Below are 26738 nucleotides of genomic sequence, written 5' to 3'. Positions count from 1 at the left end.
CAGGATTAGGCAGATTTTGTGACATGCATTGAATACTTGAAATGTGAACTTTGCATTTAACCCATCCCAGTGAGTACTAGTGGACAGGCGCATGCACCTGGCGCAGTGGGCAGATATCCCTTCAGGACAACTGGAGTTAAGGTGCAACCTGCCAGCTGTGAGGCTTAAAGGAACGCCCTGACTTTTTGGGACTTTAGCTTATTCGCCGTATCCCCCAAAGTTAGATAAGTCCATACATACCCTTTTCATCTCCATGCGTGCTGTAACTCTGTCTGATGCACCCACCGCTAGCTTAGCTTAGCACAAAGACTGGAAGTAAATGGCTCCAGCTAGCATACTGCTCTCAATAAGTGACAAAATAATGCCAACGTTTTCCTTTTTATGTGTTGTGATTTGTATAGTCACAGCGTGTACAAATAATAAGGTCATATGAGACACAGCCATCTTTTTACCGTATACATATTGGGAATTATATTCTCAGAAGTATGCTAGCTGGAGCCATTTACTTCCAGTCTTTGTGCTAAGCTAGGCTAACGGTAAATAACAAAGTATTAAGACAGACTGGATTTAGCTTAGGTTCAGAATATGTTTTTAAATGAAGGCAGGCTTGACTTTTTTGAGTGGTTAATTTTTTTTATTAAATAAATTGATTTGCTCTGAAATGAACCACAGTATTTCAAAGTCTAATAAATATCAGGGCCAAAAACAATTTGTTCTTAAGTGCCAGTGTTATGTTAAATTTTATATAAAGGTTTACTTTTTATTAGTTCGACTTGAAATTTTATGTCAGTTTTGCCACTTGCAAAATGTCTAAAGTACACAGAAAAAAATTTGCTACTAAAATCCATATTAATAAATAAATGTCCACATTTAAATAAAAAAAACGCCAACTTTAGTATGAATACTTCGGCTATGAATTGGGAAGTCAATTAAATTTAAATAAAGCATTTGCAAAATTAGGTTTCATAGACACAAACATAATAATTCATGACAGAGGTTTGGATAAGCCGCTTATGAACTACTAATCAGACTGTTAAAAGAAACTAAGATAGCAAAGGAAAATGAAATTAAATCTTTTTAAAATAACCAAACAATAGATGCATTTAAAAAAAATGTCTTACATTTTGCAGAATAATGTAAAGATTATTCAGTCGTAGCCACTTGAATTAGCAAGCACCAATACAATGATTTTATATCTGAGTATCTGTATGCTGGAAGATTGTGGATAAGTAAAGTTTGCTATAAGGCATCCAAAAGTAAAGATATTAAAAACACGCTATACATGTTCAGTCTTAAGCAGCCATAGGGCTTAAAGCAAAAGGCATTGTTTAAAAGCTATAAATGGTCCAGTAAATACAAACGTGAACTTTAGGTTGTCAGTAAGAATTAAAATATTCCATCAAAAAAACATTAACCCAGTTACTGTAGGTTAAAGTCTGCGTCTCTTAAACTCTTATTGTGTTATAAAGACGTGGGTAGTGTAATAGTTTGCATATTTGTGCGTTATGCTTCAATCCCTTCACTTAAAATTAGTCTCTAGTTTTATAAATAGAAATAAACATCATTATTCACTCCTGATGTAGTTTACTACTTCATTACTTAAAAGTTTTTCTAAACAAAGTTTTATCCTTCAGTGTTAAATAAGAAACGGAAGAAAGATCAAGATTGTCATCCAATGACAAATAACTTCAGAAAGGATGGAGATATGCAAATCATGGGGAACTTCATTAGCCCGCGGTGGTTGCTATGGTGATCATGCAGCCAGTCTCTGAGCAGCCAGTTCCTCCACGTCCTCTCGATTCTCGTTTATCTCGGTCAGTGTGCGCACAAATCGAGTCCATTCGTCTGGCCGTGGCACGGAAATTTGCTGTATACAAATTTGTTTGTTATATATATATCAAATGTATATATAATTAAAATAATATTTATATAATGTGTGTGTGTATATATTAGGGCTGTCAAAAGTTTAATCACGATTAATCGCATACAAAATAAAAGTTTGCATAATATATATGTTTGTGTATTGTGCGTAATTATTGTGTGTGTATATATAAATACACGCATACATTTAAGAAAAAAATTCTAAAATACATACATGCATGTGTGTGTATTTATATTTACAAAATAATTACACACAGTGAACACACGTATAATAGGCAAAAACACACTTTTATGTGATTAATCATGATTAATCTAACGATAAATCGCATCTAGAATAAAAGTTTGTGTTTACATAACATATGTGTGTGTACTGTGTATAATTATTCTTTATATATAAAAACACACACAATCATGTATACATTTAAGAAAAAAATATTTGTTTATTTTTTATTTATATAATATATAAAATATATCAAAATCTAAATAAATATATAGATGTAAATGTTTCTAAAATACATACACGCATGTGTGTGTATTTATATTTTAAAAATTATTACACAAAGTGCACACACATATAATAAGCAAAAATAAACTTATTTTGTATGTGATTAATCATGATTAATCTAATGATTAATCACATCTAAAATAAAAGTTTGTGTTTACATAAAATATATGTGAGTACTGTGTATAATTATTATTTATATATAAAAAAACACACAATCATGTATATATTTAAGAAGAATTGGTTATATTTATATATAAAATATTTATACTAATATATCATATAAATTATATAGATACAGTATATTAATGCAAATATTTCTTAAATATATACATGAATGTGTGTGTATTTATATATACATAACATATACACACATATATGTCATGTAAACACAAACTTTTATTTTGGATGCGATTAATCTTTTGACAGCCATATATATATATATATATATATATATATATATATATATATATATATATATATATATATATATACACACACACATACAAAAACACACAGTACATATAAATTATGCAAACTTTTATTTTGCATGCGATTAGTCACGATTAATCGTTCAACAGTTGTAGTTTAGAGTAATGTATGTTTAAGTTCAGCCTGTTCAAGGTTTTTTTGGTCCTATTTTTATATTTTTTCAACAAAAATACTTTCAATTTATGAAAGTGAAAGGTGTTGGATTGTAGCAGCCTCACCTCTCCAACATCGTAAATGTGCACCTGCCCCTCTGAATCCCCAACAGCGACCTCTCGACCCGAATGAGCCCAGCGCACGCGGTTCAAAGCCGGGTTTCCCTCAACCGTCACGCTGGCCGTGGGAACCTAAAGCAAACATTTACGTTTATGCATTTGGCAGACACTTTTATCCAAAGTGACTTACAGTGCATTTAAGGTATACATTTTTTATCAGTGAGAATCAAACTCGTGACCTTTTGCGCTTTTAATGCAATTCTCTACACTTTCTGTGTGTGTATTTACCTCGGTTTCATTGTTTAGGTTCCACAGGTCCAAGTGTCCCACCCCGTCGACACAAGCGAACAAAGCCGGGTGTGTGGGGGACCACATGACATCATACACATAGTCCGAATTATCCTCGAAGGAGTACAATGGCTTATTGTTCTGTAAAGAGAAACACAAGCGGTCCACCTTTCCTGTGTCAACAATGCAGAGATGTTGAGTTGTAAAGACTTAAACACCACAACGCACCTTGGTACTCCAAAGCTTGACGGTCCAGTCAAAAGAGGACGTGACAAACAGATGAGAAAAGTCGACCGGTCCTGCTGCAGTGTGACAATTGAGCCCTGTGATTGGCCCGTGATGACCTTCGAACATCTCACTGATTCCTGCTTTGCTACGAAACACACATTTGCACCAACAGAAGTGTCAAACATTCATAAAGTAAGTAATACAGCTAAACTAAATGCTCACACAGACGTACCTGCCGTGTCTGCATGCCGTATAAACCGATCCGTCTTCACTCCCCACCACAAAATTATTGACGTCGCCCAGAGGAAACGACATGGAGGTCACGGCCACCGATTTAGACTGTTTGTAGATAAGCTCCAGACTGTCCTAAAGACACAAAAACACAGCCATAAGTCATATATTTAATTTAGGGCTTTTAAATTATATGTTACATTTTATTTCGTATGTATGTATATGTGTTACCTGTGGTGTAGACAGCATGTCGAGACTCCAGGAGCACATCTTCCCATCAGTGGAGATGCTGATGAGATTGTGAGCGTTCTGGGTCCCCACCATATTCACACAGTACACTGGGTGCTAGAGAGAACGAGAGAGGATTGAATTGAGTACATCACTGATGATGATGATGATGAAGATGATGACGAAGATGTGTACCGTGTGAGCGGAGGCTGACAATGGGGTTCTCTGCACAGGGGTGCGTTTGTTACTGCGGTTGTCCCACAGGACGATCTGACCCGAGTACGTTCCTCCAACCACCAGATTAGGATGAAACTGTGCAAACGCTGCCGACATCACTGCAGACTGAACACAGAGTCATGATACTCAAACGTTGCATGAAATATGGTTTATTACAAATGCATGCATCTTTGTTCGAACCTTAAAAATAATAAGCTTGAATCATTTTTGAAACACTAACCGTGTAATGCGCCAGCGCGACTTTCGTGTTACGTAAACATGGTGAAAGATCACGCATGACATATGCGAAACTACCGCTTCAGTGTTTACAAGTGTGAAGAACGAGGAGCGTTCACACATTGTTGTATGATACTAATTAATGTATTTGTGTCAGTTTGCGTTTCACATATGTAATGCGCGAACTTTCGATGTGATTACGTAATACGAAAGTCACACTGGTGCATCACACGGCTAGTGCAAGACGATAAATATTTGTTATTTTTTGGCGAAAATGACAATGTTTGCTAGATAAGACCCTTATGCCTAAAAAAAGCCTTAAAGTTCTGCATAATTAAGGGTGTGGTCACTTGAGTGACAGTGCCACTGCTGTCACTACCTTTGTGCTTCACCCACGTCCCGCCTCTTTACCCATTTTCGGTTATCTGCGAGTGAAGCGCTGTGACGCGCGGCCAAGATGGCGACTGCAGGCACCGCCTACTTTTGGCTTCAAAAAAGCTCTTCACAAACCTATGGATGATGTCACGGACACTACATCTATATTTTTTACAATCTATGGTCACACCCCATACGATAAAAAAATATATATTTTCAAATATAATTTTAAATATATTTCAAAATGGCCAAAAATATATGTACAAAAATGTGTTTACAAATAGACCAATACAGTTTTTGGCAATTTTATTGTATATTTTAAAAATAAATATATTTTCAAGCATTTATATTCACGTTGCATTGGAAGAAAAACTTTGTTTGTTGCTATGTATCTTGAAAAGATTAAAATTACAAATATTTCCAACTGCAAAAATATACTTATAATTTTATATTTTATACATACCTATGGGGTGTATTTTTTAAGTTTAGTTTCGCTTAATAGACACAGATTTGTAAAATTATGAATCTTCAGTACAGAAGGTTTAAAATTCTCAGACCATCACCTTAAACATATTTTTGGCCAGAGAAATTTGAAGTGCATCATCCAGATATTTAAAGTACACTTTATTTTTGGGTATTTTTAGTGTGAACACTACTTACTCTATTAAATTGCTTAGAATGATGCATAAGTGTGCGATTTGGGACATTTCAAGTTCTATTAGATCATCAAAATATTTAAAACTTTCAGGAAAAATGTTTAAAACCATTTAAAAAAAAGAGACTTCATCCTATTGACAAGGAAACCAGTGCTGTAGTGAATTATGTTGTCTTTTTATATTGTATATTGATGTTGAGTGCATCTTTTAAGTTCTAAATGAGAGCTGAGTTGCCGTGGCAACGTGACGCATCATCAGTCAACAAAGAGCAGCACCAAACTCTAATCTCTCTCAACTCTTCTCTTTTAATGTAAAAGGTTAGTAAAATTATTACATTTCAAAGAAAAAACATTGTAATTCACACGCTTTAATGTCAAAGTCAAGTTTTTATCGAATATTTGGTAACACTTTAACATTAACATTAGTAAATGCATCAACTAACATGAACAAACAATCAACAATATCGTTTTTCAGCATGTATAATTTCTTATTAATGGTAGTTAATGTCAATACAATTATTCATGTTAGATTATGATGCATTAAATACAGTTTTTCTCAGTTGCTTTGGAGCTTAAAATGTATGCATGCATTTCTCAGAACAGAATAGATCTTTATAAACTGCACATCATTATGTGATGCCCTGCAAAAGCCTGTAACTTGAACATGTCAGTGCCATCAAAATAGCAAATCTGTGTGTCATTGTTCATGAACAAGACAGTCAAAATGTTTATTCATGTTGTCAATATACCAAGTGTACCTACACAATTATAAGTGTCAGTATTTTCTGATGTAAACTTTGATGCTAAATTGTATATTGGACAATTGTATAATAATTTGCATGATTGTATTAAAGCATTTGCAATTTGTCCAAAACAATGAGAAATTGCTTATATGTTGTGCACAAATTACTTGATGATGTGGACGTTGAATAAAGTGATTTGAAAAATTAATTTCTGATCTGAGAAATGCTCCAAAGAGACTGAGAAAAACTGTAATAAGTAAAAATGTATTATATACAGTCATGTGATAAAGACAAATGCAATTTGGCATCTCCAATTCATCTAACCCGCATATTTTTGCCTGGAGGAGGAGACCGGAATACCCGGAGTAAACCCACGCTGACACCGGAAGGCCACCTGACTTAGCCGGGGCTCGAACCGGGAACCTTTTTGCTGCCGTTTGACTTTCATTATAAAGGTAAGTGTGCAGTTTTATAGTCTTAGCAGTGTTTTATAAATGTTTAAAAACATCACTGCAAACACACTAAGAGTCTTAGTAAGACTGAAAAAATCCATTAATAATTCAAGTTGATTGGTTAGTTAAGTGGTCACATTCGACATTTTAGGCTAAAAAAAAGTCCAATGAAGTTCAAAAATCCAATTGTTAAATTAACACTCTTAGATCCGGTTTTACAGACAAGGCTTAGCTAAAGCCAGGCCTAGGCCTTAGTTAAATTAAGTTGTTAAAACATCTTTTATAATCATGCCTTAGAAAAAGATGCTACTGGTGTTTATCTTGAGACAAATCGATGGCACTGGCATATTTTAAGATCTGTATGTGAAAGTTATTTTCATTTAAGACAACTCAAACAAATCTTTTACTCTAGGACTATCCTTAAAAGTTACCCGACTATGAAGACTTGTATGCTTTAATACTTTATATTTGCCTTCAACTACTAAAATTAATTGATAGAAACACATTAAATATATTAATTACTTCAAAATAGGGATGCTAAACAATTAATCGCGATTAATCGTTAGCAGAATAAAAGTTTTTGTTTACATCACATATGTGTGTAAACTGTGTATAATAAATATGTATATATATAAATATGAACACATTCATGTATAATTTTAAGAAAAAAAATGTATATATTAAGTATTTATATATAATATAAATTATTCATAAATATACAAATGTATATACACATGTAAACATTTCTAAAACATATACATGCATGTGTGTACATTTATTTATACACAGTTCACACACATATATGATGTAAACAAAAACTTTTATTCTGCTAACGATTAATCACGATTAATCGTTAAGCATCCCTACTTCAAACATGTAAAACTCATTTTAACCTATTTGGACTCATTTTGAATGTCTATCAGGTTGGTTTTGTTCCGCAGATATGGCAACCCGCTTTATAATCTACTGATTGAAAACTTGTTTATCACATTTAAACCTTGGCCGAAAAGTGCAAATACAAAAAATTAATCCAAGTGATTAATACAACAAATTAAAAACACAAATGCAAATAATCTGGTTAACATGTCCTCTGCCTGCAACATCCATTTACACATTGACAATTGTTTTCTGTCACACAGAATGATGGCTAAATTTAAACCCACAGTGAGGGCTACACAGGCCATGTTTACATTAGAAAGCATCTGCGTTTTAAAAAGGCATTTTTAAAATGAAAATGATCCTCGTCTCTACTGGCATTTCAAAAAATATCTTCGTCCAAACTATACACGACCATAAACACTGCATGCGCATAAATGTGTAAAATAACGTATTACTCTAATAATAGCTTACCTATAGCGCATATTGGCAAACATTCATATCTGGATTATTTTGCTGGTAATGATACCAGACAATATTCACAAAACTTATCAACAAACCGTTGATTAAAATTAAGAGACAAATTATATGAATGAAATTCGATTTTAAGACGCAAACTAAACTTACAGTAAATTAATGTCTGACCCTCTCTATTTCTCCCATCATGCTGACCTTCGATCCATTACAACGCGTTTAAAATTACAGTCTGTCTTTTGTAATAGGCTAATTGAATTGATACAAAACATAAACAACATTACAACAATATTCAAACCCAACAATACTCAAATATAAATATAAAACAGACATTCTGTATTAGGATTGTATGTTAAACAATTTGATATAGCGTTTATTATAGTTGGGTGCACTAAGTTTATAAAAATCACTTTCACACTGTTGCCGCAGATAAATCAACGCATTTCAGAGAGGCATGACTTAAGGAGCAACACGGTATGTGGAAAATCTATCTATCTATCTATCTATCTATCTATCTATCTAGCTATCTAGCTATCTAGCTATCTAGCTATCTATCTAGCTATGTCCTTAAGTGTCTAACACTTCTTCTTCTCTACGATTCTTTTCTATGATTATAATCCAGCCTGATAAGTCCCATTCTTAGTGATTCGTTTACGATGTAACTGGTGCAGTGTCGATAAGCCCCTGTGTTTCTCTGTAAGCTACCACTTGTTAGATGAATCAAAGTCTACGCCATGGTGAGTTCTCCATAAGGCTTGTCCCGCTGAACTGACTCGAGTCTGTCTCAGTCGGGGTGCTGTGGTAGTCCACTCTTTCTGCACCTTAGGCAGCAAAATGCAGTGTGGCCTCTGCCATCGGGCACTCCAATCGCTAACCGTGCCAACTGACATAAAGGCCCTAGTGGCTGTGCCAGTTGGTGGGTGACACTTTTGAGTGCGGCCCGGCTGTGTTAGAGGCGTGGCTGTTGAGCAGTCGAGGTGGGGAGGGCAGACGGCCCAGCGCTCTTGGCTGCGTGCTCAGGGAAGCGCCTTGTCTGTGGGTTCCACCTGGGTAGCCTTAAATAGTCAACAAGTGTAGTGAAAGAGATGCACTTTTCTCCCCTTTGTAGCCACTAGAGGCACCAGATGCAAGTTAGCATTCCCTATCCTTCAAAGGTTTTGCCTAGCCCAGCCACTCTAGCTAAGCCCCTTTGTTTTCTTTCTTTCTATCTATCTATCTGTCTATCTGTCTATTTCTTGCACGACTAACATGCAGATTAAAGCAATGCACTAAAAAGATGCTAGAGGCTCGGCCTCGGTGGTCCGGTTTGGCGCCGATGGTGATACAAGAGTCTCTAGTACATCTTACATGCAGATTAAAGCAATGCACAAAAAAGATGCTAGAGGCTCGTCCGCGGCTCTGCTGTGGTTAGTCTCTAGCATGATTAACATGCAAATTAAAGCAATGCACAAAAAAGATGCTAGAGGCTCGGCCTCGGTGGTCCGGTTTGGCGCCGATGGTGATACAAGAGTCTCTAGTACATCTTACATGCAGATTAAAGCAATGCACAAAAAAGACGCTAGAGGCTCGGCCTCGGTGGTCCGGTTTGGCGCCGATGGTGATACAAGAGTCTCTAGTACATCTTACATGCAAATTAAAGCAATGCACTAAAAAGATGCTAGAGGCTCGGCCTCGGTGGTCCGGTTTGGCGCCGATGGTGATACAAAAGTCTCTAGTACATCTTACATGCAGATTAAAGCAATGCACAAAAAAGATGCTAGAGGCTCGTCCGCGGCTCTGCTGTGGTTAGTCTCTAGCATGATTAACATGCAAATTAAAGCAATGCACAAAAAAGATGCTAGAGGCTCGGCCTCGGTGGTCCGGTTTGGCGCCGATGGTGATACAAGAGTCTCTAGTACATCTTACATGCAGATTAAAGCAATGCACAAAAAAGACGCTAGAGGCTCGGCCTCGGTGGTCCGGTTTGGCGCCGATGGTGATACAAGAGTCTCTAGTACATCTTACATGCAAATTAAAGCAATGCACTAAAAAGATGCTAGAGGCTCGGCCTCGGTGGTCCGGTTTGGCGCCGATGGTGATACAAGAGTCTCTAGTACATCTTACATGCAGATTAAAGCAATGCACAAAAAAGATGCTAGAGGCTCGTCCGCGGCTCTGCTGTGGTTAGTCTCTAGCATGATTAACATGCAAATTAAAGCAATGCACAAAAAAGATGCTAGAGGCTCGGCCTCGGTGGTCCGGTTTGGCGCCGATGGTGATACAAGAGTCTCTAGTACATCTTACATGCAGATTAAAGCAATGCACAAAAAAGACGCTAGAGGCTCGGCCTCGGTGGTCCGGTTTGGCGCCGATGGTGATACAAGAGTCTCTAGTACATCTTACATGCAGATTAAACCAAAGCACAAAAAAGATGCTAGAGGCTCGGCCTCGGTGGTCTGGTTTGAATCCGATGGTGATACAAGAGTCTCTAGTACATCTTACATGCAGATTAAAGCAATGCACTAAAAAGATGCTAGAGGCTCGGCCTCGGTGGTCCGGTTTGGCGCCGATGGTGATACAAGAGTCTCTAGTACATCTTACATGCAGATTAAACCAAAGCACAAAAAAGATGCTAGAGGCTCGGCCTCGGTGGTCTGGTTTGAATCCGATGGTGATACAAGAGTCTCTAGTACATCTTACATGCAGATTAAAGCAATGCACTAAAAAGATGCTAGAGGCTCGGCCTCGGTGGTCCGGTTTGGCGCCGATGGTGATACAAGAGTCTCTAGTACATCTTACATGCAGATTAAAGCAATGCACTAAAAAGATGCTAGAGGCTCGGCCTCGGTGGTCCGGTTTGGCGCCGATGGTGATACAAGAGTCTCTAGTACATCTTACATGCAGATTAAAGCAATGCACAAAAAAAACGCTACAGGCTCAGCCGTGGTACTCCATGACGGTGACCACTGTGTCTTGAGTCTCTAGCTCGACTGACATACTGACTAAAAAGATCTACAAAAAAGACGCTACAGGCTCGGCCGTGGTACTCCATGACGACGACCACGGTGTCTTGAGTCGGTAGCACGACTGACATACTGACTAAAAAGATCTAAAAAGAAGACGCTACAGACTCGGCTGTGGTACTCCATGACGACGACCACGGTGACTTGAGTCTCTAGCACGACTGACATACTGACTAAAAAGATCTACAAAGACGACGCTACAGGCTCGGCCGTGGTACTCTATGACGACGACCGCTGTGTCTTGAGTCTCTAGCTCGACTGAAATACTGACTAAAAAGATCTACAAAGAAGACGCTACAGGCTCGGCCGTCGTACTCCATGACGGCGACCACGTGACATGAGTCTCTAGCACGACTGACATACTGACTAAAAAGATCTACAAAGAAGACGCTACAGACTCGGCCGTGGTACTCCATGATGGCGACCACGGTGACTTGAGTCTCTAGGACAACTGACATACTGACTAAAAAGATCTACAAAGAAGACGCTACAGGCTCAGCCGTGGTACTCCATGACGGCAACCACGGTGACTTGAGTCTCTAGCACAACTGACATACAGACTAAAAAGATCTACAAAGACGACGCTACAGACTCGGCCGTGGTACTCCATGACGACAACCACGGTGACTTGAGTCTCTAGCACGACTGACATACTGACTAAAAAGATCTACATAGAAGACGCTACAGACTCGGCCGTGGTACTCCATGACGGCGACCACGGTGTCTTGAGTCTCTAGCACGACTGACATACTGACTAAAAAGATCTACAAAGAAGATGCTACAGACTCGGCCGTGGTACTCCATGACAACAACCACGGTGTCTTGAGTCTCTAGCACAACTGACATACTGACTAAAAAGATCTGCAAAGAAGACGCTACAGGCTCGGCCGTGGTGCTCCAGGAGGCGCCCACGTGACATGAGTCTCTAGCTCGACTGACATACTGACTAAAAAGATCTACAAAGAAGACGCTACAGGCTCGGCCGTGGTACTCCATGACGGCAACCACGTGACTTGAGTCTCTAGCACAACTGACATACTGACTAAAAAGATCTACAAAGAAGACGCTACAGGCTCGGCCGTGGTACTCCATGACGGCGACCACGGTGTCTTGAGTCTCTAGCACGACTGACATACTGACTAAAAAGATCTACAAAGAAGACGCTACAGGCTCGGCCGTGGTACTCCATGACGACGACCACGGTGACTTGAGTCTCTAGCACAACTGACATACAGACTTAAAAGATCTGCAAAGAAGATGCTACAGACTCGGCCGTGGTACTCCATGACGGCAACCACGGTGACTTGAGTCTCTAGCACGACTGACATACTGACTAAAAAGATCTACAAAGAAGATGCTACAGACTCGGCCGTGGTACTCCATGACGGCAACCACGGTGACTTGAGTCTCTAGCACGACTGACATACTGACTAAAAAGATCTGCAAAGAAGACGCTACAGGCTCGGCCGTGGTGCTCCAGGAGGCGCCCACGTGACATGAGTCTCTAGCTCGACTGACATACTGACTAAAAAGATCTACAAAGAAGACGCTACAGGCTCGGCCGTGGTACTCCATGACGACAACCACGGTGTCTTGAGTCTCTAGCACGACTGACATACAGACTAAAAAGATCTACAAAGAAGATGCTACAGGCTCGACCGTGGTGCTCCAGGAGGCGCCCACGTGACATGAGTCTCTAGCTCGACTGACATACTGACTAAAAAGATCTACAAAGAAGACGCTACAGATTTTGCCATGGTACTCCATGCAGCGACCACGGTGACATGAGTCTCTAGCACGACTGACATACTAACTAAAAAGTTCTACAAAGAAGACGTTACAGGCTCGGCCGCGGTACTCCATGACGGCGACCACGGTGTCTTGAGTCTCTAGCATGACTGACATACTGCCAAAAAAATCTGCAAAGAAGACGCTACAGGCTCGGCCGAGGTGCTCCAGGATGGCGCCCACGTGACATGAGTCTCTAGCTCGACTGACATACTGACTAAAAAGATCTACAAAGAAGACGCTACAGGCTCGGCCGTGGTACTCCATGACGACGACCACGGTGACATGAGTCTCTAGCTCGACTGACATACTGACTAAAAAGATCTACAAAGAAGACGCTACAGGCTCGGCCGTGGTACTCCATGACGGCAACCACGTGACTTGAGTCTCTAGCACAACTGACATACTGACTAAAAAGATCTACAAAGAAGACGCTACAGGCTCGGCCGTGGTACTCCATGACGGCGACCACGGTGTCTTGAGTCTCTAGCACGACTGACATACTGACTAAAAAGATCTACAAAGAAGACGCTACAGGCTCGGCCGTGGTACTCCATGACAACAACCACGATGTCTTGAGTCTCTAGCACAACTGACATACTGACTAAAAAGATCTGCAAAGAAGACGCTACAGGCTCGGCCGTGGTGCTCCAGGAGGCGCCCACGTGACATGAGTCTCTAGCTCGACTGACATACTGACTAAAAAGATCTACAAAGAAGACGCTACAGGCTCGGCCGTGGTACTCCATGACGGCAACCACGTGACTTGAGTCTCTAGCACAACTGACATACTGACTAAAAAGATCTACAAAGAAGACGCTACAGGCTCGGCCGTGGTACTCCATGACGGCGACCACGGTGTCTTGAGTCTCTAGCACGACTGACATACTGACTAAAAAGATCTACAAAGAAGACGCTACAGGCTCGGCCGTGGTACTCCATGACGACGACCACGGTGACTTGAGTCTCTAGCACAACTGACATACAGACTTAAAAGATCTGCAAAGAAGATGCTACAGACTCGGCCGTGGTACTCCATGACGGCAACCACGGTGACTTGAGTCTCTAGCACGACTGACATACTGACTAAAAAGATCTACAAAGAAGATGCTACAGACTCGGCCGTGGTACTCCATGACGGCAACCACGGTGACTTGAGTCTCTAGCACGACTGACATACTGACTAAAAAGATCTGCAAAGAAGACGCTACAGGCTCGGCCGTGGTGCTCCAGGAGGCGCCCACGTGACATGAGTCTCTAGCTCGACTGACATACTGACTAAAAAGATCTACAAAGAAGACGCTACAGGCTCGGCCGTGGTACTCCATGACGACAACCACGGTGTCTTGAGTCTCTAGCACGACTGACATACAGACTAAAAAGATCTACAAAGAAGATGCTACAGGCTCGACCGTGGTGCTCCAGGAGGCGCCCACGTGACATGAGTCTCTAGCTCGACTGACATACTGACTAAAAAGATCTACAAAGAAGACGCTACAGATTTTGCCATGGTACTCCATGCAGCGACCACGGTGACATGAGTCTCTAGCACGACTGACATACTAACTAAAAAGTTCTACAAAGAAGACGTTACAGGCTCGGCCGCGGTACTCCATGACGGCGACCACGGTGTCTTGAGTCTCTAGCATGACTGACATACTGCCAAAAAAATCTGCAAAGAAGACGCTACAGGCTCGGCCGAGGTGCTCCAGGATGGCGCCCACGTGACATGAGTCTCTAGCTCGACTGACATACTGACTAAAAAGATCTACAAAGAAGACGCTGCAGGCTCGGCCGTGGTACTCCATGACGACGACCACGGTGACATGAGTCTCTAGCTCGACTGACATACTGACTAAAAAGATCTACAAAGAAGACGCTACAGGCTCGGCCGTGGTACTCCATGACGACGACCACGGTGACATGAGTCTCTAGCTCGACTGACATACTGACTAAAAAGATCTACAAAGAAGACGCTACAGGCTCGGCCGTGGTACTCCATGACGGCAACCACGTGACTTGAGTCTCTAGCACAACTGACATACTGACTAAAAAGATCTACAAAGAAGACGCTACAGGCTCGGCCGTGGTACTCCATGACGGCGACCACGGTGTCTTGAGTCTCTAGCACGACTGACATACTGACTAAAAAGATCTACAAAGAAGACGCTACAGGCTCGGCCGTGGTACTCCATGACGACGACCACGGTGACTTGAGTCTCTAGCACAACTGACATACAGACTTAAAAGATCTGCAAAGAAGATGCTACAGACTCGGCCGTGGTACTCCATGACGGCAACCACGGTGACTTGAGTCTCTAGCACGACTGACATACTGACTAAAAAGATCTACAAAGAAGATGCTACAGACTCGGCCGTGGTACTCCATGACGGCAACCACGGTGACTTGAGTCTCTAGCACGACTGACATACTGACTAAAAAGATCTACAAAGAAGACGCTACAGGCTCGGCCGTGGTACTCCATGACGGCGACCACGGTGTCTTGAGTCTCTAGCACGACTGACATACTGACTAAAAAGATCTACAAAGAAGACGCTACAGGCTCGGCCGTGGTACTCCATGACGACGACCACGGTGACTTGAGTCTCTAGCACAACTGACATACAGACTTAAAAGATCTGCAAAGAAGATGCTACAGACTCGGCCGTGGTACTCCATGACGGCAACCACGGTGACTTGAGTCTCTAGCACGACTGACATACTGACTAAAAAGATCTACAAAGAAGATGCTACAGACTCGGCCGTGGTACTCCATGACGGCAACCACGGTGACTTGAGTCTCTAGCACGACTGACATACTGACTAAAAAGATCTACAAAGAAGATGCTACAGACTCGGCCGTGGTACTCCATGACGGCAACCACGGTGACTTGAGTCTCTAGCACAACTGACATACAGACTTAAAAGATCTGCAAAGAAGATGCTACAGACTCGGCCGTGGTACTCCATGACGGCAACCACGGTGACTTGAGTCTCTAGCACGACTGACATACTGACTAAAAAGATCTACAAAGAAGACGCTACAGGCTCGGCCGTGGTACTCCATGACGGCAACCACGGTGACTTGAGTCTCTAGCACGACTGACATACTGACTAAAAAGATCTACAAAGAAGATGCTACAGACTCGGCCGTGGTACTCCATGACGGCAACCACGGTGACTTGAGTCTCTAGCACGACTGACATACTGACTAAAAAGATCTACAAAGAAGACGCTACAGGCTCGGCCGTGGTACTCCATGACGACAACCACGGTGACTTGAGTCTCTAGCACGACTGACATACTGACTAAAAAGATCTACAAAGAAGACGCTACAGGCTCGGCCGTGGTACTCCATGACGACAACCACGGTGTCTTGAGTCTCTAGCACGACTGACATACTGACTAAAAAGATCTACAAAGAAGATGCTACAGGCTCGGCCGTGGTACTCCATGACGACAACCACGGTGTCTTGAGTCTCTAGCACGACTGACATACTGACTAAAAAGATCTACAAAGAAGACGCTACAGGCTCGGCCGTGGTACTCCATGACGACAACCACGGTGTCTTGAGTCTCTAGCACGACTGACATACTGACTAAAAAGATCTACAAAGAAGACGCTACAGGCTCGGCCGTGGTACTCCATGACGGCGACCACGGTGACTTGAGTCTCTAGCACGACTGACATACAGACTTAAAAGATCTGCAAAATAGATGCTACAGGATCGACAGTGGGTGACCACAGCTGTTAGAGCCTCTGGTGCAACAATAATGAACGGTATGTGGAAAATCCATCTCTGATCATTTTCTTTGTTATTTCTATTCATGCTATTTCTGTATATTTATGTTGTGTCTATTTTTACTTTTAACAAACCCAATCACTTGTTTCTAGTGGCCTGCAAGACATTACCAGAGCTACTGGTGTGGCCGCAGCACGGAGTCACCAGAGAAGGAAGAGGGTAAGATAGATTAAATTAGTTTCTGTTTTATTTATTTATGTTGCATTAGTTTAAACTGTAATGTTGTACAGTTTATTTGTTTTCAGCTCTTGGAGTCAAACCCAGTGTACTGGCTGTAGACAAAATGGGCTTCATAAGGGGAATCACCGCTAACATGATGTCAGATGAAGAAGACAATGCCAATGATGGAGTATCGGGTTGTGAGACCGTCATCATCTCCAGCTGCGACTGTGTGTGTTCGAGCTATGCAGCGTTGAATTGCTGTCTAACAGAATGCCACCGCTTACCTACGACCCCGAGACAGCAAAATAAACACATTTGATGCCAAATGTGATCCCAAGAACATAATCTCTGGCTATTTTTTACTTTTTATGTGTTTATTTTTCCTATACTTAATTAATAAAACTCTTACATTTTATCAACATTTTTCTCCCAAATGTCTGTTTTCTTTTCTTATAATATATCTTATATAATATATTTAATGTAAACCGTGATTTTATTAAATAATAAAAATTACAAGCTATTGTAATTTAAAAATATAATTAAATATAATGGTTCTACTGCAAACTTATTGAAACTTTACTGTTTTCTTGCTCATTAGTGCCAAATGTGCATGCTACCTATATTTTACGATATTTACGGTCTGTCACATACAATCATAGCTTACATTATAAAACAGATTAGGTGTATTATTACATGTGATTGTGAATGGAAAAATGAGCTGTGTTTAAAACAGTGGTGAGAGGTCTACAGACAGTCGATTTTTATACTCTCTTTTTCAGAGTACTTACATTTTACTTATGTATTGGTATATAAAGACAGTTAAACAAATTTGTAAAAAAGTTTTTTAAGATAATTCCTGCCTATCTACATTACAGTACTGTTTGTACTGTAATTCATTGACAGACCATGTCATTGCCATACAGAAAGGAAAAGACAAAAAAGAAATCAAAGAAAAAAAAGTAGAAATGTGAACGTAGCACAATATCTTTAGGGAAAACTGTACCAGCAGCGCTATAGGAATTACACTTTATACATTTTATACTTAACACATTTTTTACAAACTTTTTGACATTTTGTTCAGGAAACATAATTTTAGCCGTATGGGTTGTAAAATTAGAAATGTATTTGTTCCCCCTAAAATACATTTTAAAATATATTTAAATATATGAAGGTTAAAACTAAATATATTTTCAAATTCAAAAATATATTTAATTGAGCTTTATCTTCTACAAATTTTATTTAGCATATATTTAAAAAAATATTTTTGGCCAAATAAATATATTTTTTTGCCGTATGGACGAGAAGTTGTGGTTTAAAAGTACATATTTTTTGCAAAAATGATGATGGTTTCACTAGATAAGACTCTTATGCATCGGTTGGGATTGTTTCGTCTTTGAAGCTGCATTGAAACTGTAAACTGTTAAGGTCCACTATATGGAGAAAAATCCTGGAATATTTTCCTCAAAAAACTTCATTTCTTTTCGACTGAACAAAGAAAGACATAAACATCTTAGATGACATGGGGGTGAGTATATTATCATCATTTTTTTAATGAAAGCAGAGTTATCTTTTAATGATGTTATAAATGAGAGTGGAATGATGGGAGATAAACTAAAAGGGTGCCGATTATAAGGGACGAGCCATTATTTAAAATAGGAATGCACAAATCCTTGGGAACTTTTGGGATGATGTAAGTTGGTAAATTCTACCCACACACATCTGACACGTTTGTCATTCATTAAAGCAACACTATGTAGTTTCCATGTAAAAATGACTTACAGCTCCCCCATGTGGTTGAAAAGCGCAACAGTGCCTGGTATCAGACACTCTTCTGCAGGCAGGGGGAGGGGCGGGGCTGTGTTTCCTACCCTCCACCGCCACTTTCAGAGTGTGCTTGTAGCAGCTAGGAGGCTGCTCAGGTTGCAGCAACAGTACAATTTGTCCAGTTAAAAGTTGTTCTATCACTGAAATAATTTTTTAGACATTATTTAAAGGTAAAAAAACTACATAGTGTTGCTTTAAATTCATAAAACTTTACAGGTGAAATGAGTCGCACCTGGCAGTGAAAGACATATTCTGGTGTGGTCTTTTTATACTTCATGTTCCAGACGAGGGCCACTCCATCAGGCTCGTGTGGAGCCTCCTCATTACTGCCGTATGATGCCACCAGAAGCTCAGGATACTGATGGGAATAAGAAAAAAGGAAAAGATAGACAGGAATATTGACAGATACATCAAATGAGCTTAATAATCAATATTAGCAATAACCCATAGAAATCAAGATTAGTAGACACATACATATGTAATAAACTAACTTTACATTACATCACATGGACCATAAGAGAACACTACCAAGAAATCTCTTATTTATACAAATGGAGCCACACTTAAAGGCGGGGTGCACGATCTCTGAGAGCCTACCTAAACAAACACGCCCCTACCCCAATAGAATCTGGATCTTCTTTTGATAGACCCGCCCCACACATACGTAACCCAGGCAGCGATGTCGGTTAGACACGCCCCTTACTGCTGATTGGCTACAAGTGTGTTATGGTACTCTGCCTTTTCCAAAGCGTTTCTCAAAAATCATGCACCCTGCCTTTAAAGTTGCATTGTGTAATGTGTACCTGTGGTGACCAGTCGAGGCAGGTGACGACTCTGTGTTTAGACCAGCGCTCGTCCACAAACTGTCTGTTCAGGTAGAGTTTGGACCCTGCCTGTGACTCTCTGAAGAAATAAAATAAAATAAAATATAAAACGCATCCCCATTACAAACCTGAGACCTCCACACACACACACCCACTCCTCACCCCTCTTTATCCTGAAGATCACGACCGCTGTAGTCGAAAAAGACGTCCACCTGCTCGGAGAGGGCGCGCTCCACGATACGAGAGCTGTGATCGAAGAAGGTCAAGAACTCTTCGGAGTGAAGAATCTGCTGTTTCTCTTCTTCTGTCAGCTCATGAGGAGACCCTACACACACATATAAATCAATATGAGAAACACCCTAGCAAGTGCCCTACTTACATTCTTATGAGCTAAACGACAATTTTGGAGAATGAAGTCTGAGTATATTTGTGGACAGTACCTTCCTCTTCCTCATTCTGAGGGTCTTTCTCCTCGTGAGTCTCCAGAGCAGCCTGTGGCACAGCCAGATCTTCCTCCTCCTCATCATCTGCAGATATCAACAAACATTTTATGGGTTTTGTGAATGTACACTAAAGAAAGGCAGTAGGTGTGTGATTTACCCTCTTTGTGCTGCGTTTGTGTAGGGGTCTGGGTCTCTTTCGAGTATGACACCATCTCTTTGGGTGGGAAATCCACTTGCGTGACTTTAGACATGCCCAACTTCTGCGCTCCACGTCTGCAAGAAATGCAGACATGCACACATGATCATGAGAAGAACTGCTTAATATCTTAAAAAATTAAATACGACTCTGTGAAAAAAGACTAAATCATGAGAGAACCTGAGGAATTAAAGAGCACATATTATGGCCATTTTTACAAGATGTAATATAAGTCTCAGGTGTGCCTTACATGTGTGTGAAATTTCCACTCAAAATATCCCAAAAAATCATTTACTATAGCATGTCCAAAATGCCCATATATGGGCGGGAACAGAACGTGCTGTTTTCATGTGTGTACTTTTAAATGCAAATGAGCTACAGCTCTTCACTCCCTGACCAACATATAGTGAGTGCTTTTGGTTAAATTACATCTGATTTCTTTAATTACAGTCTGAAACAATAGCTAACAAACACATTTAGAAATGTTTTAAGTAAAATTAACCAGTCAGTCAGGGCCGTGGGCGGAGCTTTGTTTTGTGATGTCACATTAATAAGAGAATCCAAACAGCATGTCTAATAAGACTGCTTTTGGTTTCATTTTTTCATTGTAGGGATGTTGTGTTCAACACACATTTATGTTCAAACACCTTGTAAAAGTGAATTTTGCATAATAGGTGCCCTTTAATAAAAAATTTATTTGTACATGCATGTGAAAACCCAGCTGAAGTCATCCTGCATAATGTAAAGAACATTCTGCACTGTAAAAATTACTTTCTTACTTAGTATTTTTGTCTTGTTTTCAGTAAAAATAAAAAAATTATATTAAGATGTATTTTCTTGATGACCAAAATGACCTAGGAAAATAAGTCTAGTTTTTAGACAAAAAATTAAAAATCTGCCAATGGAATAAGAAGAATTGAATTAAGTCTTTATGAAAAAAGTAACTTATTTCAAGAATTTTTTTCTGATTCCATTGGCAGATTTTTTTTTGCTTGTTTTAAGCACAAATTGGCTTAAATTTAAAATTTTATATAAGTCTTAAAATTAGACTTATTTTCCTAGGTCATTTGCTCATCAAGAAAATACATCTTTATTTAAGAATTTTAGATATTTTTACTGAAAACAAGACAAAAATACTAAGTTAAAAAGTTATTTTTTGCAGTGTATAACCTTGATATCTTTTAAATTGACAATGTTGATGATTGAAATTCGATTTTGAGACTTTAACCTGCACTGCAAAAAAATTATTTTCGAGAAAAAAATCGTAGTATTTTTGTCTTGTTTTCAGTAAAAATATTTAAAAAAAAATTAAATTAAGATGTATTTTCTTGATGACCAAAATGACCTAGGAAAATAAGTCTAGTTTTTAGACAAAAAATTAAAAATCTGCCAATGGAATAAGAAGAATTGAATTAAGTCTTTATGAAAAAGTAACTTATTTCAAGAATTTTTTTCTGATTCCATTGGCAGATTTTTTTGCTTGTTTTGAGCACAAATTGGCTTAAATTTAAATTTTTATATAAGTCTTAAAATTAGACTTATTTTCCTAGGTCATTTGCTCATCAAGAAAATACATCTTAATTTAAGAATTTTTAGATATTTTTACTGAAAACAAGACAAAAATACTAAGTTAAAAAGTTATTTTTTGCAGTGTATAACCTTGAAATCTTTTAAATTGACAATGTTGATGATTGAAATTCGATTTTGAGACTTTAACCTGCACTGCAAAAAAAATATTTTCAAGAAAAAAATCTTAGTATTTTTGTCTTGTTTTCAGTAAAAATATCTAAAAAAAAAAAAAAATTAAATTAAGATGTATTTTCTTGATGACCAAAATGACCTAGGAAAATAAGTCTAGTTTTTAGACAAAAAATTAAAAATCTGCCAATGGAATAAGAAGAATTGAATTAAGTCTTTATGAAAAAAGTAACTTATTTCAAGAATTTTTTTCTGATTCCATTGGCAGATTTTTTGGCTTGTTTTAAGCACAAATTGGCTTAAATTTAAATTTTTATATAAGTCTAAAAACTAGACTTATTTTCCTAGGTCATTTGCTCATCAAGAAAATATATGTTAATTTAAGAATTTTTAGATATTTTTCCTGAAAACAAGACAAAAATACTAAGTTAAAAAGTAATTTTTTGCAGTGTATAACCTTGATATCTTTCAAATTGACAATGTTGATGATTGAAATTCGATTTTGAGACTTTAACCTGCACTGCAAAAAATTATTTTCAAGAAAAAATCTTAGTATTTTTGTCTTGTTTTCAGTAAAAATATCTACAACTTCTTAAATTAAGATGCTTTTTCTTGATGAGCAAAACGACCCAAGAAAATAAGTCTAGTTTTTAGACCGAAAATATAAAATTTTACTGATTTTGTGCATAAAACAAGCAAAAAAATCTGCCAATGAGGTAAGCAAATTGAATTTTTCTTGAATTTAGTGTTTTTATTGAATTTAGTGAAAAAGCATCTTAATTTAAGAATTTTTAGATATTTTTACTGAAAACAAGACTAAAATACTAAAATATTTCTTGAAAATCCTTTTTTGCAGTGTGGATTTCACAGACAAGGTCACATTTTATTGAGAGTTGATGATGTGTCCATATAGACAGGGTGCAGTGTGGGAGAGGTTTGACCTCTCTAATGATTGACAAATTTTTTTTGCATACTACATGATTTTTCTTCTTGAAGATGTGATGTTACATTCAGGCATTTGGCAGATGCTTTATTCAAAGTGACTTACAATACATTCAAGCTGTACATGTGTGTTCACTACGCTCTACTTAGTGCACTCTATCTTTACAACACTTCGTCACGACCACGCAGGAAACCAAAAGTAAGACAGCAGGAGTGAGAGCGGAAAATACAGAAGGTAAATGAGGGAATTGTGGGTAAGATGGTTAATGAGAGTGACAGTTGTACCCGAGCTGAGAGTCTGAATGTAGCAGCAGAGTAGAAGGGTCAGAATCCCAATGAAGAGTCCTGTTAGAGACACACACACACATGTTTGCATACGTCTGCTAAACACACAGAGAGGTAAAGACATGCATGCAGACAGCCATTGCAGTTCACACAAATATGCAAGTGCACGCACACACACACACTTAAAGTGAATTTCAAAAGGAACAAAATGCAATATAGCCAGAGACGCTTAGTCGAACAGAGCAATGTTACCGTGTTTTAATACAACTACCATGATATAAGATTTTGGTCGCAGGCTCAAACCTCATCTTGTGTATTAGTGCAATGGCGTGCGTCTCACCTCGGACCCGTGCCGCCATCTCCAGAGTCCTGGCTGCCCGTTTCGCTGGGAGTGTCCATTGATTTGGCAGAAGGGGACATGGGAGGGGGGACTAAATATTGAAACAGACACGTGTCCTCTGTTATATCACGCAGAGGTTGTGCTACATAAAGGATTGAATGCATGCAAACAAACAAATCAACGTATATGCACAAGGGAGGGGAGGTTGGTTTGGATAAGATCGGGTGGGTTAGTTTGGAGCAAAAAAGGCGTAAACAGACATTCAAGCAAGAAAGTTTGGAAGTAAAGACACATAAAGAGCATGAAAGTGATATTGGGTGGGTGGCAACAAAAAAACAAGACAAAAGGGTCAGTTGTTAATATTCATGCTTAACATGCGTTATTAAGACATTAGTGCTCATAAAAAAAATAAAAAATTAACAAGGTGCAATGATCAACACAATTGCTGGAAATGGATTGTGTAGTAACAAACGAACAAATAAGCCTGATTTGTTATAGCACAACACAATTTTTAAGCTGTTTTGTTGTACAATACATTAATGCAAGGTAATAACCTTTAAAGAGGTAATGTCATATAAAATAATTCAGATAAATAATAAAATTCATCTGTTGGTTTAGAGAAAGAATCTGAAAATTATTTCAAGTGGTAGAATAGTTTCCATAAATGTTTTTTTAATGGATAGAAAGTTTTCAATTCTTATCTTTTATTGAAAAGAAAATTATATATTATATATCATAATAATTATATATCAACTTTAAGCACTTTTTTATCAAGGAAAGTTATAAATGACTAATAATTGTTTCTGTAATATTAACAAAAGTGTAGTAACACGTTTTAGGGTTTAAAAATTAATAAAAAATTTCCATGATGCTTTGCTGTTTCATACCCATTGAGGGATCCACTATGCCCATGCTCTGCAGAAGAGCCTCTGCCTCTCTCCTCTTCCTCTCCAGATCAGAGTCATCCTGAGGGGGCGGCGCTCCATCCTTCTGTCCATCCAACTACGAGAGAGAGAGAGAGAGAGAGAGAGATATTCAGTACAACACAAACACATAGAGAGAAATAACCAGATCTGACCTTGACTCACTTCTTTCTTTTTCTTTTCCTCCTCTTTTCTCTTCTTCTCTTCTCTTATCTGTGCCAGGCGCTGTTTCTTTCTTTCCAACTCTGCTTTTAGCTCACTTTTGTCTGACATTCTGATATACACAAACACATACCGACACAAAAAATTCAAATTAAAATCTTTGTGAAGAAGACGTATAAGTTTTAACCTACAAATCAATGTAATCTTTCGCCCTCTAGTGGCGGTTCAGGGAACATCACACACATCAGCTCATGTACAATAAACATTAAAAACAACTTAAACACCAAAGCACCTTAACTCTCATATGAAACAAACATTTAACATACTTAAAATACATTTAGTATGGATTACAGTAAGCTATTATACAAAATGCATCACGTGATATATTAATATAAATGTACTGATTATATATATATATTTGTTTGTTTAATTGACTGGTTGTTTATTTATTGATTATTTACATTCAACTGGTTGCCCAGCTATTCTAAATAAGGACATTTTAATACACAGCTGGTTATAAATACTATAACCTAACCCATTCTGAGACGTCCTGTACGCAAAAAAAATTAATGTCTCTGGAAAAAATATGTTTTAAATATATGCTAAATAAATTTTGTAGAAAGTAAAGTTTAATTAAATATATTTTTGAATTTTAAAATGTATTTTGATTCAACCTTCATATATCAACATACTGTATATTTCAAAATGGATTTCAAGGGCAAGCCATTACAACCCATATGACAAGAAATGTATTCTTGGCCAAAATATATTTTAAATATATGCTAAATACAAGTTTATAAAGTATATTTTTGAAGTTATAAATATTTTTTATTTAAACCTCTTATGTTTACAGGTTTGTAACATAAACAAAAAACTGAATTTCCTTCCAATGGAACGTGAATATATTTTATTGGATTGAAATAAGGGGTTAATATATATTTTAAATGCTTTAAAATATATAAATTTTAAATATATTTCAAAATTTACAACAAAATATATTGGTGAAAAAACATATTCCAAAATATATTTCAGTATTTTTGTATATTTAAAATATATTTAAAAATATATTTTTTGCCGTATGGGGTCTGACCCTAACCCTAATAGAAAACCTTTTGCATTATGTACAATTAAACAAATTACTAATTAAACTATGTTTTTACAAGCGATGACGTCCTTAAAATGTGTTTTTGCTCAATTTAGGTACAAATAATTTGTACAGTAAGTACATACGGACACACGCGCGGACACACGCGCACTCGCGCAGGACACTCCTGTAAGAGTCCCGGATGGTCAGTCAATATGGCGAAAACCCGGTGCGGTTTTAAAAAACTAAAAACATAAAAACACAATGAAAACCCCTAATCGTAAATGCGGTTATAATTCACATATAACTGTTTTGAAAGCGCGCGAGTGGCTTCGCCAGGAGCGCGCGCCCAACCGCATGAAATAAATCAACCATCCAGTTGCATCCGCTTTAAATGTGTCGGTTTTCTATTAAATGCATTAAAACGGATCTTTAAAACCCAATGTGCAGTTTTGTGTTACAGAATGCGCGTTTACATAAAGTCATTATTAGTAAGTTGTGATATAAAATGACAGTTAAAGTACAGATGGCCTCTCCTAGATTTATTTGATAGAAGTCAACGCAAAAAATCACTATAAAAACCTAATAACGACGCATATATAAATACAATCTAAGAAATTCAATGATGCAAAATGGTTTCGCTTACTTAAAATAAAATCCTGTCGGCTTGGAGTCGATACGAAGAGGATTATTCTTCAGGATAAGTTATGATCCTCTTTCTCTTGTTATGACAGCAGGATGAATTTGGGATGCGGCTACGGCAGCCGGGACGTTTCCATTGTCAAACACACTGGATGCAGCGTCATATAATCATAGATATCATATAGAAGACTAGATGCCCTATTGGCCGCTGGGGACTGAGAAATACGGCGGCCATCTTAAACCGGTCGTACTCCTAGTTTCGTTGCATGGCAGCAGATAAGATGCCAGAGCACTGTGGAGCATTTTCCTGTTCTAATCGGCAGACCATCGCAAATAGAGCCCGGAGGATTATTTTCACAAGTACTTTTTAACATTGCGGTATTATTGGTTGTATTTTGTGAATAGAATATTACCAGAAAATTGAGCAAGAGCCAGGATTATTGATTTTACGGTACTGAAATCGTAGCCAGCTAACGTTCGCTAGACTATGTTTACTGCACCAGCCGCTGTTCACCCTGCAATGAGAGGT

The 26738-nt window shown here is 38.4% G+C and overlaps 1 protein-coding gene and 1 long non-coding RNA gene across 5 annotated transcripts; one reads left to right on the top strand and one right to left on the bottom strand.

The window, feature by feature from the left end:
* Positions 1 to 8: 8 nt before the first annotated feature.
* Positions 9 to 26346, bottom strand: dync1i2b (dynein, cytoplasmic 1, intermediate chain 2b). Of its 4 annotated transcripts, none has more exons than XM_065293802.2 (17): positions 26214 to 26346; positions 24487 to 24595; positions 24286 to 24400; positions 23399 to 23540; positions 23059 to 23118; positions 20095 to 20210; positions 19935 to 20021; positions 19657 to 19819; positions 19474 to 19573; positions 18903 to 19028; positions 4258 to 4404; positions 4066 to 4179; positions 3836 to 3969; positions 3604 to 3748; positions 3376 to 3516; positions 3094 to 3219; positions 9 to 1867 (listed from the first exon to the last, which is right to left on the bottom strand). In XM_065293802.2, exons 2-17 carry the CDS (start codon positions 24592 to 24594, stop codon positions 1754 to 1756), a joined length of 1938 nt encoding a protein of 645 aa, XP_065149874.1. In that variant the 5' UTR covers position 24595; positions 26214 to 26346; the 3' UTR covers positions 9 to 1753. The 4 variants fall into 4 exon arrangements, with proteins under 4 accessions (XP_065149874.1, XP_065149876.1, XP_065149877.1 ...); XM_065293804.2 differs by having other exon boundaries at positions 23399 to 23489; XM_065293805.2 differs by lacking the exon at positions 23059 to 23118.
* On the top strand, positions 16450 to 17342 carry LOC135783334 (uncharacterized). The gene is made up of 3 exons (XR_010545611.2): positions 16450 to 16662; positions 16777 to 16843; positions 16930 to 17342. It is a non-coding gene; the product is annotated as an uncharacterized lncRNA (long non-coding RNA).
* Positions 26347 to 26738: the final 392 nt, after the last annotated feature.

Source organism: Paramisgurnus dabryanus, chromosome 7 (genome assembly GCF_030506205.2).
Source record: "Paramisgurnus dabryanus chromosome 7, PD_genome_1.1, whole genome shotgun sequence".
NCBI classification, from domain to species: Eukaryota; Metazoa; Chordata; class Actinopteri; order Cypriniformes; family Cobitidae; genus Paramisgurnus; species Paramisgurnus dabryanus.
Note: the sequence above shows the minus strand (reverse complement) of the source record. Positions and strands in the feature narration are given on the sequence as shown.